The following is a 13,608-nucleotide window of genomic DNA, read 5'->3' as shown; positions in this document are numbered from 1 at the left end:
CCAACCCTTCCCCAGTGGCTTTTTCCCATGCTCTCTCAGTCTCTTTCACTCCCCCAAAGCAAACCTAGGACTCTGCCCCAGCCCCTGAGGCCTAGCCCTGGCCATGAACTCCAGCCCTCATCCTGGTTCCGGTCAGATTGTGGGCCACGCCTCACAAGGGGGTCGGACCGCGTTTCCCTTGCCTGGACCCTCCAGGCTCCCGAGCGCTGTCTTTGCACCTGCACTGCCCTGTCCCATCTTCTGTCTTTCTGTGCCTCTTGCCCTTAGAGCTCCTTGTCTGTCTTTCAGTGCATGTACCAGAATGTCTGTTTGTCTATGTGAAATCTTTTTGTGGGAATGCCTGAATTTTTATTTCTATGACTTTCTGGTGTCATCCCTAAAGCCAAGAGTGCTGAGAGTCAGTGGTGAGAGATGGTAGTGTTTTTTATGTTTGGCTCTCCACATTAGGTCCTAGGATATGTCCTTGAAACTACAATGTAGCTCTTACATGGGCATTTTTATAAGACTAAGTGTTTTCATGGTGGACCTTCTGATTCTCTGCCACAAGCTAGGCCTGAAATTTTACATACCTAGAACTGACTGCAGTCACCTGGACACCAGAGGTCTATAACTGTCCACTGTAAAGAGAGAGAGCGTTTGCTTCTCTGGGGTTGAAACCATGCTCACATGATTTAAACAGAACTTGGTCGGCACTGTCAGGCAGGCACAGTCTGCTCGATGGGAAAACCGTAAGAGTCAAATGGGACTTTGGAAGAATCTGGACCAAGCTAAACTTCCCCACCATATTCACCCCTGCCTCACACCTCTCCCTGTTCACCCCGGCTGTCTGGGTGCATCCTGGGGAAATGCTTCTGCTCCATCGGGGTACCCTTCCTCCTTTGCACCTCCTCAGAGAATTGTAACCAAGACGCACAGAAGCACAGACTAACACAACTTCCCTCATAGGACAACATCTCCACCCCTCCAGAGCTTCATGTTATGCTCCTGTGTCCCTCAGACCCTGCCATCCCAGTGTGGGGGCTGTAAATCCAGTTTGCATCCATAAAGAGCCCTGGTGCGAGTCTGGACAGCAGTGGCCTCCAAGAACGGAGCAGGCTCGGGAGGGGCAGGCAGTGCTGGAGCCTCGGCTGAGCAAGCGCACAGCCTTGCGACCATCTGCAGGAGGGGACCGCCCTCACCCGCGGCATAGTCATGTTCCCTTGAGGACCGAGCTGCGTGGGCTTTGCCCCACTAATGGAACTGCTCCTTGGATTGAAGGAGCTTTGGTTCCATTTTTTAAATGTTTTCCTTCTCCTGAGAAGCATCTGTCTGCATGGCTACTTCATGTGGGCTACAGCTATAGAAAGCAGGACTCTACCCTGCTCTCATACCTGGGTGGGAAAAGTCAACATGAAGGTAACAGGGGAGAAGCCAGGAAGCCCGTGGGGTGGGTGGGTCAGGGAAGCCCCTAGAGACAGTATGGGACATGAGAAGAGCCTGGCCGTGACCTCAGTGTATTGTTTCTGCCCGTGCTGCCGCAGGTTAGCAGAAGAGCCAGACACAGAGGAAGCTCAGGTGAGTACAGAGTCCCTGCCTCCCTACGTCCCCGCCCTCCCTCCTCAGCATCTTCCCTCCCCCACCCCCTTTCTGCAGTCACAGCTCCCAAGCCACTAGCAATCCTAACAGGTGAAGATGCAATTAGAATTTTCTTCAAAGAGCCCGACTGTACCTTCTCTCTGCCCAGCTCAGCCATGTGCCTGCCTTGCCCTATTTCTAGGCTGTGTCCCATCTTGCACAGCACGTGTCTGCAGGCCTGGTCCTTGGGCATGGGCCTGGTGTCCTCTGTGTTGGGATGGCATTGGCAGATGCAACACCGGCAGCTGCAACAGGGCATGCTGAGCAACGCCACCTCCCTAGGGAGCACTGCCTCCCATGCTTCTTTACCGAAGCCACTGGCCACTTCCTTCCTGGGATCCACACCATAGCCAGTGCGTCCCTGGATTCTGCCACCCGGCACTGCACCCAGTCACAGCCCCTGAGCCACAGACACTTGATTCATGCATGATCACACTGACTACAAGGCTGACCAAGCCGCTTCCCGCGGTGCCCACAAGCTGCACCTTCTCACTTCCTGAAGAAGCAACGCAGAAAAGTGCAGGCTGCCCCAGTGGCAGATGCTCACTACCTTTAGGAATTAGTCATACCCATTTTCCAGCTCAACACCTTAACTCTTTCTAGTCCCAGGGCCAAGATACAGACTTTGCCATTTGAAAATCTCATCTTCCCCCCGCCCCCACTTCTTATTTTTAAAAATTAGGCATCTTCCTCGGGTGAAAAAGCCAGGACCCTAGCCCCACAATCCAGAAAAGGAGTTTTTTCAGGCCCTCCCAAGTCGCATCATTCCGTAAGAGCCTCTGGCCCTCTCTCAGCCCTCTCTCCCCATCCGAGCCAGGCCCTTGAAGGGCTCTGCCCACTCCCCCGGGCCCCTCCAGCCTCTGCCTGTGCTGATTGAGGATTATGCCAGCTGAGAGGTGGGCAGCACCTGGGCCACGCACATTCTCTTGCTGCCCTGGAAATCACAGTGCCCCTGGGCCTTGGAAAGAGGCTTCTCCGTGAACTCACTGTACACATTCAGGCAAGGCCCTCTGCCAAGCAAGCCTAGGCCGTGGCAGCCAAGGAGGGAAATCAGGAACTGACTCGCCCTGCAGGAGGCTGCCAGGGCCCCTGTCTCCCCGGGGCAGAAGGAACTGGGGTGCAAGGGAACGTGGCAGAGCCATGTGCCCCCACCGCCTTACTGCACGTGGAGGAAACCAAACCTCCACACCAGAAGTTCCATGTCAGAAGCAGAATTGGAGGCGGGTGTGCTGCCTCCTAATCCTGTCCTCTCTGACCCACATCAGGGGTGATGAGAAACACTAACAGTCGAGAGTCACACTAAAAGCATAAAACTCGGGCGCTATGGTTTCCTGGATACCCAGGCCTCCGGTGTGCTGGCCTGGAGCTGAGGCTTCCTCCCTTTCCTAGCTTACATTCATCGGCACAGCTCGGTTCGCCCTGCCTTTCTCCAGGGCCACAATTCTCAAGAAACCACCCCATTCCAAACCTTGCATTGTGAACCCAGTTCTTTCTTCCAAGGAAACATTTCCTGACCCTTCAGAATGATGGCAGGGGACCCTAGGTACCACCCTTCACCCCAGCGCTTGAAAGGCGCGCAGCATCCTAGCAACCCCTCCACGCATGGCCTCCCATTCACAGCAGACGTTAGCAGCGTTTGCCCCAACCCTGGTAGTGCCGGTGACTAACGGTGAGTGTGTCTTGCGCAGGCACAGAGGACAAGGAGCAAGCTGGCGCCGACATGGCGAAGGCAAGGTCTTCCCCAGAGGCACATTCCTCTCCATCTTTCCACCGCACACCTGGACCAGGCTTGCAGGCTGCCAGACGTCACTCCACCCGCCAGGGAGAGGGGAGGCAGAGCCGGTGGGAAGCGGGGAGGGGCTGCGCGGCACAGCTGGTGGGCCTCCCCTGCACAGCCCTGCATGTACTAGCACCTTCATCACTCCCCTCAGGGGATGGGCTCATCTCCGAATCAGGAATTCACCTGGAGGTTGAAAAGAGAAAAAAAGCACCAAGCTCTTGTGTGTGTGTGACCTGATGGAACTCTTTCTGGCGTCTGGCCAGCACGTGGGGTGCTTCCGAACGTGGGGACACAAGTTTCCTTACCTTTGCCCTTTAAAAACCAACAGATTTCTTCTGTCGTGCAAAGAAAGCGTCAGGCCCCGCTCGGCTCCGTAGACATTCACACCCTGGCCGTGGTGCTAAAAATAGCCTCACCCTGGTTAGGCTTCCGCCGGCCCCAGCGAAGCCGCCGCTCTGCAGCCCGGGAGGGAGGGGCGGAGACCGCGCGCAGCAGCCCGGCTGGGCCTCCTCGGAGAGGGCGGGAGGGACTCCCTGCGCCACGGACTCCGTGGCCGCCAGGGGGCGCGTCGCCAGGGGCGCTGCTCACAGTCTCTTCGCTTTAGGGGGTCCATTCGGCTCAGGCACACGTGATCGAGTCCCATTCCCGGTGATTTTCATTTATTTTTTCCTCCTCCCTGGGCTCCAGGATGTTATTTTTAGCAGAAGAACTGCTATAAATATTTATAAAGGGCAGCGACTGTAATGAAGCCAGAATCCCCACAGCTGGCTCCCCAGCATCCCCCACCCACCTCTGCAGACCCCTGCCTTGGCTTTGAGGAGGACTGTGCAGAGCCGGTGGGATCAACTCCTGGCTGCACACAGATGGAGTCCCAGGGAAGCCTGGCAAGGAGCAGTCAGGATTAAATAAAAGAGGCGGGTGTTCACTCCTTCCATCCTTTCCTCTCCACCCGTCTCTGCACCATGGCTCATCTTCCCACTGGTTAGCACTGTTGTCCCCTAAACTTCCCATGGGGTCCCACTCGCCCTGGCCCTCTCCAGCCCTCCAGGCAAGCAGGGATCCCTCTTTCCAAGGGCATGGGGCCCTTTTCTCTGCCCGAGCCCCTGCTGACTCTGCGGGTCCTCAGCTCTGGGGCCAGCATTCAGGTACCAGGTGCATTCTGGTGATACCGGTTCCTGCTAAGGTTGACTTCTTAAGAGAGCTAGAATACCCACTATTACCTAAGCCCCGATCTCCTTTGTGACTATTGGCATCTGCTTTAGGACCCAGATCCCCATCAGACATTTGGAACTGGATCCCTTTCCTCAGCCCTGGCGAGGAACGCAGGTGGTCATCACAGAAGGAAGATGGGCACTTCCATCTTAATTGCTCTGTGACCACTTAGCAGCCCAATTTAACTGAGGTAGACAGTCTTTTGAGAGACTGCAGCATTACTGACTCCTGGGTGAGCCAGGCTGCTATGCGGCCACAGGCTGGGCTGGCACTGTTTTGCAGTGCTGGAAACCCCTGGAGTACTACCAAATGCATCGTGGGTCTTGAGGAAGCAACAGCTCTAATGAATTCTTGTCCATAAGTCCTGGCCACCTCGAGCTTCCTCTTCCCTCCACAGCCCCTCTCATCTGCTGGTGATGCTACATCCACTGGCAGATACTACGCGCTGCTTACTCTGCTCCTGCAGCCCATGAGAGCTTCGGAGGGGTACAGTTGCTATGGCAATGCCTACAGCCATCTGATTCCTGCTGCACCTTCTGGAAGAAAAGAGCTTACGAGGCATTCAGTGGATTCCCAGTCTGGCCTCTGCACTGTCGGGTCAGCTGATGGGTTACACACTGGACGAGTGGGAGGTAGGCAGCCTGCCTGCCTGGGGAAGACACTCTGTAGCCACAAGCCTAGTGCACCTGGACAGGTTCTCCTTGTGTGGATCAGAAAACTAAATGAGGTGTCCTACTCAGGGCTCCTGGGTAGTATACCACACCAGCGGTTCTCAGACGTAAGGATGCATGTGAATCCCCCAGAGGACTTGTTAAAATACGGATAGCACAGCCATACCTCCAAAGTCTCTGATTCAGCAGGTCTTGGGTAGAGCCAGAGAATCTGCAGTTCTAACAAGCTCACAGGTGATGGTGGTGCCATTGGTCCAAAGACTACACTGTGAGATCCACCGGTCGACACTTTGATGAAGAAGAAAGCAAAGCAGTTCAGGAAGCCCTTGCCCATCAGTGAAGAAAGGCCGGAGTCAGCCGTCTATTTCAAAGGAAGAAAAAGAGCCCTGGGGATGTGTGCTGGAATGCGGATCTCAGCCTAAGTTAGTGTTGGTTCCCAGCATTCAATAAAGACTCTCCAACATGAAGGTGGGGCAGTATGGAGGCCAGGCCTGTAAGTTACGGAAGACCAACATCGTGGAGGCCCAGTAGCTGAGGGGGTCTCTTCTCAGTCAAGAGTCTCAGTATAGTGGGTGCTGAAGGCCTGCCTGGCTCGGGAGGGATGACAGAGGAGAGGGGGTGTTACAGGCACCTAACCCCCGCAGCCAGAACCTCCACACCAAGATGCTTTCCCCAGGAGGCAAATACCATCTTCAACACGAAACAACCTGCAGGCCCAGATGGGCTGCTTCAGCCTACCGGAAGCTCCATCTCCCATGGGTGTTATTTTAACAGGGGAAATGATTACTAAGAACCTAGTAATTCGATGTTACAGGCCTCCCCAGCTAAAGTAGCAGATCACAGGGACTCTGATGCCTTCTCTGCACCTAACCTCACTTGGGAAACCAGGGCTCTGTAGTATCGGACTTGGAATCGCTCCTGCCTCCTCTACGGGTGCATCCGCAAACAGGTGGAAGACACTGGCTCCCTCTTCCCTCTGCCTCCTACTTCCAAGCGGGGACAGCTGGGGTAGGACTATGACATAAAAGAAATGGCTGTCCAATCATTTCACCAATTCCAAAAGCGGTAGGAATCTACTTGTTCTGTGACAGTTTGAACGGATTGTGCTTTCATGTTGAAAATTGAAAATCTCGGCCGGGCGCGGTGGCTCAAGCCTGTAATCCCAGCACTTTGGGAGGCCGAGGCGGGTGGATCACGAGGTCAAGAGATCGAGACCATCCTGGTCAACATGGTGAAACCCCGTCTCTACTAAAAAAAATACAAAAAAATTAGCTGGGCATGGTGGCACGTGCCTGTAATCCCAGCTACTCAGGAGGCTGAGGCAGGAGAATTGCCTGAACCCAGGAGGCGGAGGTTGCGGTGAGCCAAGATTGCGCCATTGCACTTCAGCCTGGGTAACAAGAGCGAAACTCCATCTCAAAAAAAAAAAAAAAAAAAATTGAAAATCTCTAAGGAGGGTCCCGAGAACGAGAACTTGCTGCGGAGGGAGGTAGGGGCAGGTGTTGAGACAAACACCAGGCAGCCGTCCTTGTACTTCTGCAGTAAATGGAGCCCATCATTGCTAAAGGCGGAGATTCAGAAGGGACTCGCATGCTAGAGGTGGGACCGTTGTTTATTCAAGAAGATGCTTCATGAGAACCAGTTGTGTGGTGGGCATGAAGCCCCTTCTTCAGGCCTTCAGGCCTCACTGGCTCCAGGGTCTTCGTGCTTAAGGCTGGAATCTGGTCTGGAATCATAACTATAGTGAGGGGTGGGGCTGGAGGAACGCAGCTTCCCTGTGCACACGCCAGACCAGGACAGTGGGAGCAAAGGGAGGCACCCAGGGGAGGAAAGGCTGCGCTCTCTACTCAGTCTGTTCTAGGGTCTTAGAAGGAGGGGTCCTCGGGCTCATGGGTGGGAGGGGAGACTGGGAAGTGGGACCCGAGGAACCCAGGGGTGTGTCCTAGGAGTTCAAGAGTCACGATGAACAACATACAGAGGTTTTGCGGTCCCCTGGGACCCAGCTGACTGCTGGCTGAGAAGGAGTTGGTTACCACGAAGTCAGTGATGGCCTCAGCCAGCCCCAGCAAGTCCTTAGCCAGGCAGCAGAAACACCTGTCCAAAGCTTGGCCCACAACCATGGCCACACCCCCAGGTGGAGTTCATAGGCCTGAAGCTTGGGGTAGGGTAGTGGCACAGGCAGATAAGCGCACCCCGTTTTGGGGAGGAGCAGAGAGTCCTCAGGGCACAGCATGGCATGAGCACACCCTGGCCAGGCACCTCGCCGAGGCAGTGTAGGCTACAGTCTCTCCAGAGCCCACGAGAGCTCAGCGCCCAACTCAGGACAGGGCAGCTGTCCACCCCGCCACTGCCTTCCAGCCTGAAGGGCACCTGTACCCATCAGGCTTTCTATTGAGGCCTCAGCACGTGAACACTGTCCTCCCCACCATGGTGTGGTCCCGAGACCTTAGTCCCCTTGTCTCTTTCCCTCCCCGCCTGGAAAGGCCTCCTGCACGCCAGGCACCCCCCGCCCAGGTCCCACGTCTGAAGCATCTGGAAGTCCTACCCCCAGCTCTTCCCAGTCCCAGGCCTCTTCCTTTCCTGCAGGGCAGGCCCCACAGCTCCTCCTGCCTCCTCCACAAAACCCGTTGGCCATGGCTGCCAACAAGAAGTATGTCCTTTGCTTCCCAGCTCAGAAACAGCAGCGTGCTGCCCTGGTGAGGACCCTGCCCTCCTTTGCCTTGCTAGTTTGCTCTCCTGGGGCTGCCCTGATGGGCTGGTCTTTTGGAAGAAGGATATGCCCTGGGCCTGCTGAGAAGGCCACGCATTGAGGATGAGGGCGCCCCCGAATCGCTTTGGCCCAAGGACCTGGTGCAGATGCGGCTGTGAGGGAGTCCGGCAGGAGCTCCCGCAGAGACACCCCAACTTCCTTCAGGAGCAGCTCCTCGGGATGAGCCAGGCTGGGGACAGTGGGGCTGGGACGCAGTCCCCTCCTCCGTGGGCGCCTCTTTCCTCCTGACTGCTGCTTGGTGTTTGTCCTACTTTCCTCATTGCCTAGGCAACCATCCCGGGCTCACCCTTTGCCACCCAGCCCACCCCGGGAGCCCAGAGCCCAGCTCTCCGCACTCCTGGAGGGGGAGAACCGCAGGGCGATGCCAGGGACACGTGGGCTGAAGAACCAGGGGCAGAGGAGAGGGAAAGGGGACGAACGGGCTGGGAAGACAAGCAGAGCTGGAGCGGAGGAGCAGCCACGGACACGGGGACACGGTGGACGCACGGCAGGTGCGAGGCCAGGGAGGGAAGGAAGCCGGGAAGGAGGCAGAATGGAGCTCATCCTGGGCTTGTGGCAACCGTTCTTTTGTCCCGCTGTTGCCACAGCTCATTAGCCCCGGATTTTACCCTAATTAGATCCCCACTCGCTTTCCACCAGGATATCCCATTAGACCCATTAGACAGGGCCAGGGCCACGGCTGCGGATGACCTTCCCCTCGGGTCCCACCCCCTCGCCCGGCACCTACCCCAGGCGCGGGCCTTGGCCTCACTGAGGGCCTCCGCCACCCCAGAAGGCTCTTATCGCCCCAGCCCCATCCTCCTCCCCCCATCCCACCCTCCTCCCCCCATCCCACCCTTACCCCAGCTGAGTCTACAGTGCTCCGGTGATGGAATTTCCCTGGGGGTGTCGGCAGGTGATGGAATTTCCCTGGGGGTGTCGGCTTCCAGGAGTCCAGCTTATCTTCTGCCTTCAGCCATCACGGAGGAATGACGTTGGGGTCACTGGGAGGCCTCTGGAGCCGAACTGCAAACCGTGGGGTTTAAGGCCAGGGTGGAGCTGAGAGAGGCCCTTGTTCAACGCTCTGTTTACTGAGGCCTCTACCCTGACGCCCACGCCCCCTCGCCCAACCGCTCCTTACCGGCCCTCATTTTGATAGAGCCTGGGTCTTGATTCCCCCGCACGCTCTGTTAAGGGGAGCCAGCTCCCTGGACGGGGTCACTCCCTCGCTGTGTTGTGCACACACAGCTCCCCACCTCAAAAAAAAAATGCCTTTCAACTCAGCACACTCAGGCACACCCAAGGCAGGAACTCCTTTCCAGCAGGAGTCTGAGGATCTTGGGAGCTCTGCTTGGGGAAACCAGAGAGCAGAGCTGCTTCAAGACATGCAGGAGGGAGCCAATAAAGGAAAGCACCAAAACCGAAAGACCAGGGAGAGCATGACACGTGGGACCGCGTGTGGCTGTTCTGTAAGCTGCATGCACGTTGGGCTTCCGAGTCGCTGGTGACCAGATGCAGCTGGGTTTCTTCCAGAGGGCTTGGCTCTAGAGAGAAGGGAACAGGTGCCTGTTCAGGGTCTACTGTGTGCCAGCTGCACTTACACGTGTGGTCTTAGTGTCACATGCTCAACAAAACTGTGATGTGATGTTATCAGTTCCCAGGGGAACAAGGCCCCTGGAGAGGTCGGGCGTCCTCATGCAGTTAGAAAGGGGAAACCCCATCTGTCTGCTGGGTTCCGATGCTCCTCCCCTTCCCACTGTCAAGGAAAAGAGTCCAACTCTAAAATATTTTAAGAGATCTATTCTGAGCCAAATATGAGTGACCATGGCCCCATCACACAGCCCTCAGGAGGTCCTGAGAACACGTGCCCAAGGTGGTCAGGGTGCAGCTTGTTTTTATACTGTTTATTTATTTATTGAGATGGACTTTTGCTCTCATTGCCCAGACTGGAGTGCAATGGCACGATCTCAACTTACCGCAACCTCTGCCTCCCAGGTTCAAGCAATTCTCCTGCCTCAGCCTCCCAAATAGCTAGGATTATAGGCATGCGCCACCAGGCCCGGCTCATTTTGTATTTTTAGTAGAGATGGGGTTTCTCTGTGTTGGTCAAACTGGTCTTAAACTCCCATCCTCAGGCAATCTGCACGCCTCGGGCCTCCCAAAGTGCTGGGATTACAGGTGTGAGCCACCAAGCCTGGCCAGTCTTAGGCATTTTAGAGAGGTATGAGACATCAATCAAATACATTTAAGAAATACATTGGGCTGGGCGCAGTGGCTCACGCCTGTAATCCCAGCACTTTGGGAGGCCAAGGCGGGCGGATCATGAGGTCAAGAGATCGAGACCATCCTGGTCAACATGGTGAAACCCCATCTCTACTAAAAATATAAAAAATTAGCTGGGCATGGTGGCACGTGCCTGTAATCCCAGCTACCCAGGAGGCTGAGGCAGGAGAATTGCCTGAACCCAGGAGGCGGAGGTTGCAGTGAGCCAAGATCATGCCATTGCACTCCAGCCTGGGTAACAAGAGCGAAACTCTGTCTCAAAAAAAAAAAAAAAAAAAATACATTGGTTTGGTCCAGAAAGGAGGAACAACTCAAAGCGGGGGAGGGGGTGCACAGTTCCAGGCTATAGGTGAATTTAAACATTTTCTGGTTAACGACTGATTGAGTTTGTCTAGAGACCTGGGATTCATAGGAAGGGAATGTTCAGGTTAAGGTAAAGATGGTGTAAAAAGTTATTTGAAGGCCGGGCACGGTGGCTCAAGCCTGTAATCCCAGCACTTTGGGAGGCCGAGGTGGGTGGATCACAAGGTCAAGAGATCGAGACCATCCCAGTCAACATGGTGAAACCCCGTCTCTACTAAAAATACAAAAAATTAGCTGGGCATGGTGGCACGTGCCTGTAGTCCCAGCTACTCAGGAGGCTGAGACAGGAGAATTGCCTGAACCCAGGAGGCGGAGGTTGCGGTGAGCCGAGATCGCGCCATTGCACTCCAGCCTGGGTAACAAGAGCAGAACTCCGTCTCAAAAAAAAAAAAAAAAAAAAAAAAAGTTATTTGAAGTCTTATAGTGGCTGCCCTTAAAGACAATAGATGACAAATGTTTCCTACTCAGATTTTAGTTAATCTCTTTAGGATTGGGAGGGTCTGGAAGAAAAAGATCTAGCTATGTTAATAGACATTCTTTACAGATGCAAAGTTTCCCCCACAAAGAACAGCTTTGCAGGGCCATTTCAAATTATGGCAAAGAAATGTAGGGCTGTTGGGCCCCACAGGGTCCTGGGGTGTCCCTTATGCTGTGCTGAGATGCAGGATCTGAGAAGTAAAGAGACTGGACACTGAAGAACTGATGAAGAGCACCTGGACTCGGGGGGCCATGCCGCCTGTGACTGGAGACAGGCCAGCCCCGAACTCGCAGAAGCATCTGTATTTATTAGGTACAAGCAGGGGGAAGGGTCATAAGTGAGGTTATCGTCTATAGGCCTAGCGATAGGGCATACATAATCACATGACTCACAAGCGAGGGGGTCACCTCATTGTGTCACCTTGGCAGAGAGGTGGGCCATGTGCAGTGGGGGCCGTGCCGTACACAGTAGTAGAGGGTCGTGTACGGAAAAGGGGTCCACCCCCATTAGGTCACCAAGGCAAGGAGGTGAGCTGTGTGCAACAGGTGTCGTGCACAACACTTATCTGGGGGCTGGAGACTTCAAAGGATGTTTTTTTAATAGGCAGTCAATTAATATGTTTTAAGACTATTTAGAGACATGGGAAAAATGTTCACAGCACAAGGTGAAATTTACAATGCAATAAAACATGTACATGAACTATTATCTTAATTAAATAATAAATACTTTATAATTTGAAAATAATGCCTGGCTAAAAATATTCCAACATATTAATGAATTTTATTTCTAAGAAAATGCAAGTTAATTTTTAATTTATAAATCTTCAAATTATCTATAATGTCCATGTTTTATTTTCAGAACATAAAATTACATTATAATTTGTAAATTTAAAAATGCTGCACATTAAATTCTGTATCTCATGCTCTTATAAATAACTGGAACATTTTCACTTCAACTATAGTGTGGCTATATGTATATTATATATAATATATACACATTACTCGTGTGAGTAAACTTATTCATAATATATGTAGCCTGTGACAGACATTATAACAATATTTTATCTTTCTATAATTATCTTTTCAATTATTTGCATTTAAAGATTCATATTTACCGTCATTTTCAAGAATAAAACTCTTATTTTGTGAGGCTTATCTGAACACAAATGTTTAGGAGACCTTCCCTTAACTTATTTTGAAGCAAAAATTTGCCAATCAATTACTAACAAATAGCCTCAGCATGGCCCACACAAACAGACCCAGCTCCTCGATCTTGGAGTGCTGGTGAACATCCAGGGTAGCTTTAGGGCAACACTGTCAAACGGCCTTTGGAATCAATTAGAGGCTCCAGCCCTGCCACAGGAAATTATGGCTATCCTACTCCAGAAAGAAAGCAAAGCAGAAGCTTCCGTTATTAACCAGATTATTTTGTAAAAGAAGGAGGAGAACATTTGAATCTTGCTAAAGCTTTTCTAAATAACTACAGGTTATAACTACACTCATCCACAAATGTGGATGATCTTTTCTTAAATTTGTCTTAAATTTTCTGATATTTTAAATGTCAGAATTTAAGAAAAGCTCAGATAGACTTATTATTCTGCATTTTCACTACTAAGCTAAACCAGTGGTTACAGGTTGTTTTTTTTTTTTTTTTTTTTTTTTACTTCAAAGTATTTCTAGCAGAAGGATACTGTAATAAGCCAATGCAGTGGGAGCTGACAGACTTGTGCTCTTCTCTCTCTCTTTTTTTTAAAGACAGGGTTTCGCCATGTTGGTCGGGCTGGTCTTGAACTCTCGACCTCAGGTGATCCGCCCGCCTTGGCCTCCAAAGTGCTTGGATTACAGGCATGAGCCACCACGCCCAGCCTATGCTCTTCTCTTAAGATATTTATGGAAGGATGATTTGAGCTAGCACAGAAGCGAGAAAAGACTGACGAGGTATACAGCCTCGGTGACTGGTCACACCAGAGGGGTTCTTCTCCCTCGGTTATTTCCAGGATCTCAGGCCTGAGGCTTACTTTCCACAGGAACTGGATGCAAGGTACTACAACTCCTTTATCAGGAGGAGAGGCTCTTGCTCCAAGCCTGCCATACAGCGTATGCCCTTTCAGGCAGGGACGCCACCGCCTGGGTCTTTGGTTCTTGTCCTGGTCTGGCTGTTTTCCCATGTACTGCTTCTGTTCTGTGACTGCTCTAGGCATTCCTCGTACTATAAACTACTATATGGTTATATGGAAGGATTGTATAAATCATCACTAAATGTCAGTACAGCTCTGAGTACAATACCTATATGATTATATAGAAAGATTACATGGAACTAGGTATGATTATATCTATAAGCTAGATACAGTAAACAGTAAGTTATACTTCAGGCACGAATTCTATAAACTAATATATGATTATATATAAAGGATTATATAAAGGAAATAGCTGAGTAATAACACTATAAGATATTCTTC

General features: G+C 52.4%; 1 protein-coding gene and 1 long non-coding RNA gene across 21 annotated transcripts in view; one reads left to right on the top strand and one right to left on the bottom strand.

The window, feature by feature from the left end:
• The window catches only part of DTNB (dystrobrevin beta), a 318,860-nt gene extending 315,252 nt beyond the window's left edge, over window positions 1-3,608 (top strand). For all 20 annotated transcript variants that reach the window (XM_074395059.1, XM_074395056.1, XM_074395051.1 and 17 more), the window contains 2 exons: window positions 1,521-1,554; window positions 3,303-3,608. In XM_074395059.1, coding sequence (XP_074251160.1) covers window positions 1,521-1,525 — 5 coding nt within the window. In that variant the 3' untranslated portion in view covers window positions 1,526-1,554; window positions 3,303-3,608. The remainder of the gene's footprint in view (window positions 1-1,520; window positions 1,555-3,302) is intronic.
• On the bottom strand, window positions 3,497-9,611 carry LOC120367172 (uncharacterized). The gene is made up of 5 exons (XR_005581614.2): window positions 9,168-9,611; window positions 8,889-9,052; window positions 5,444-5,638; window positions 3,700-4,106; window positions 3,497-3,577 (listed from the first exon to the last, which is right to left on the bottom strand). It is a non-coding gene; the product is annotated as an uncharacterized LOC120367172 (long non-coding RNA).
• Between the last annotated feature and the right edge of the window lie 3,997 nt (window positions 9,612-13,608).

The sequence above is a fragment of the Saimiri boliviensis genome, chromosome 1, assembly GCF_048565385.1.
Source record: "Saimiri boliviensis isolate mSaiBol1 chromosome 1, mSaiBol1.pri, whole genome shotgun sequence".
In the NCBI taxonomy this organism is placed as follows: domain Eukaryota; kingdom Metazoa; phylum Chordata; class Mammalia; order Primates; family Cebidae; genus Saimiri; species Saimiri boliviensis.
The sequence above is the reverse complement of the archived record's forward strand: the minus strand, read 5'-3'. Positions and strand labels throughout refer to the sequence as shown.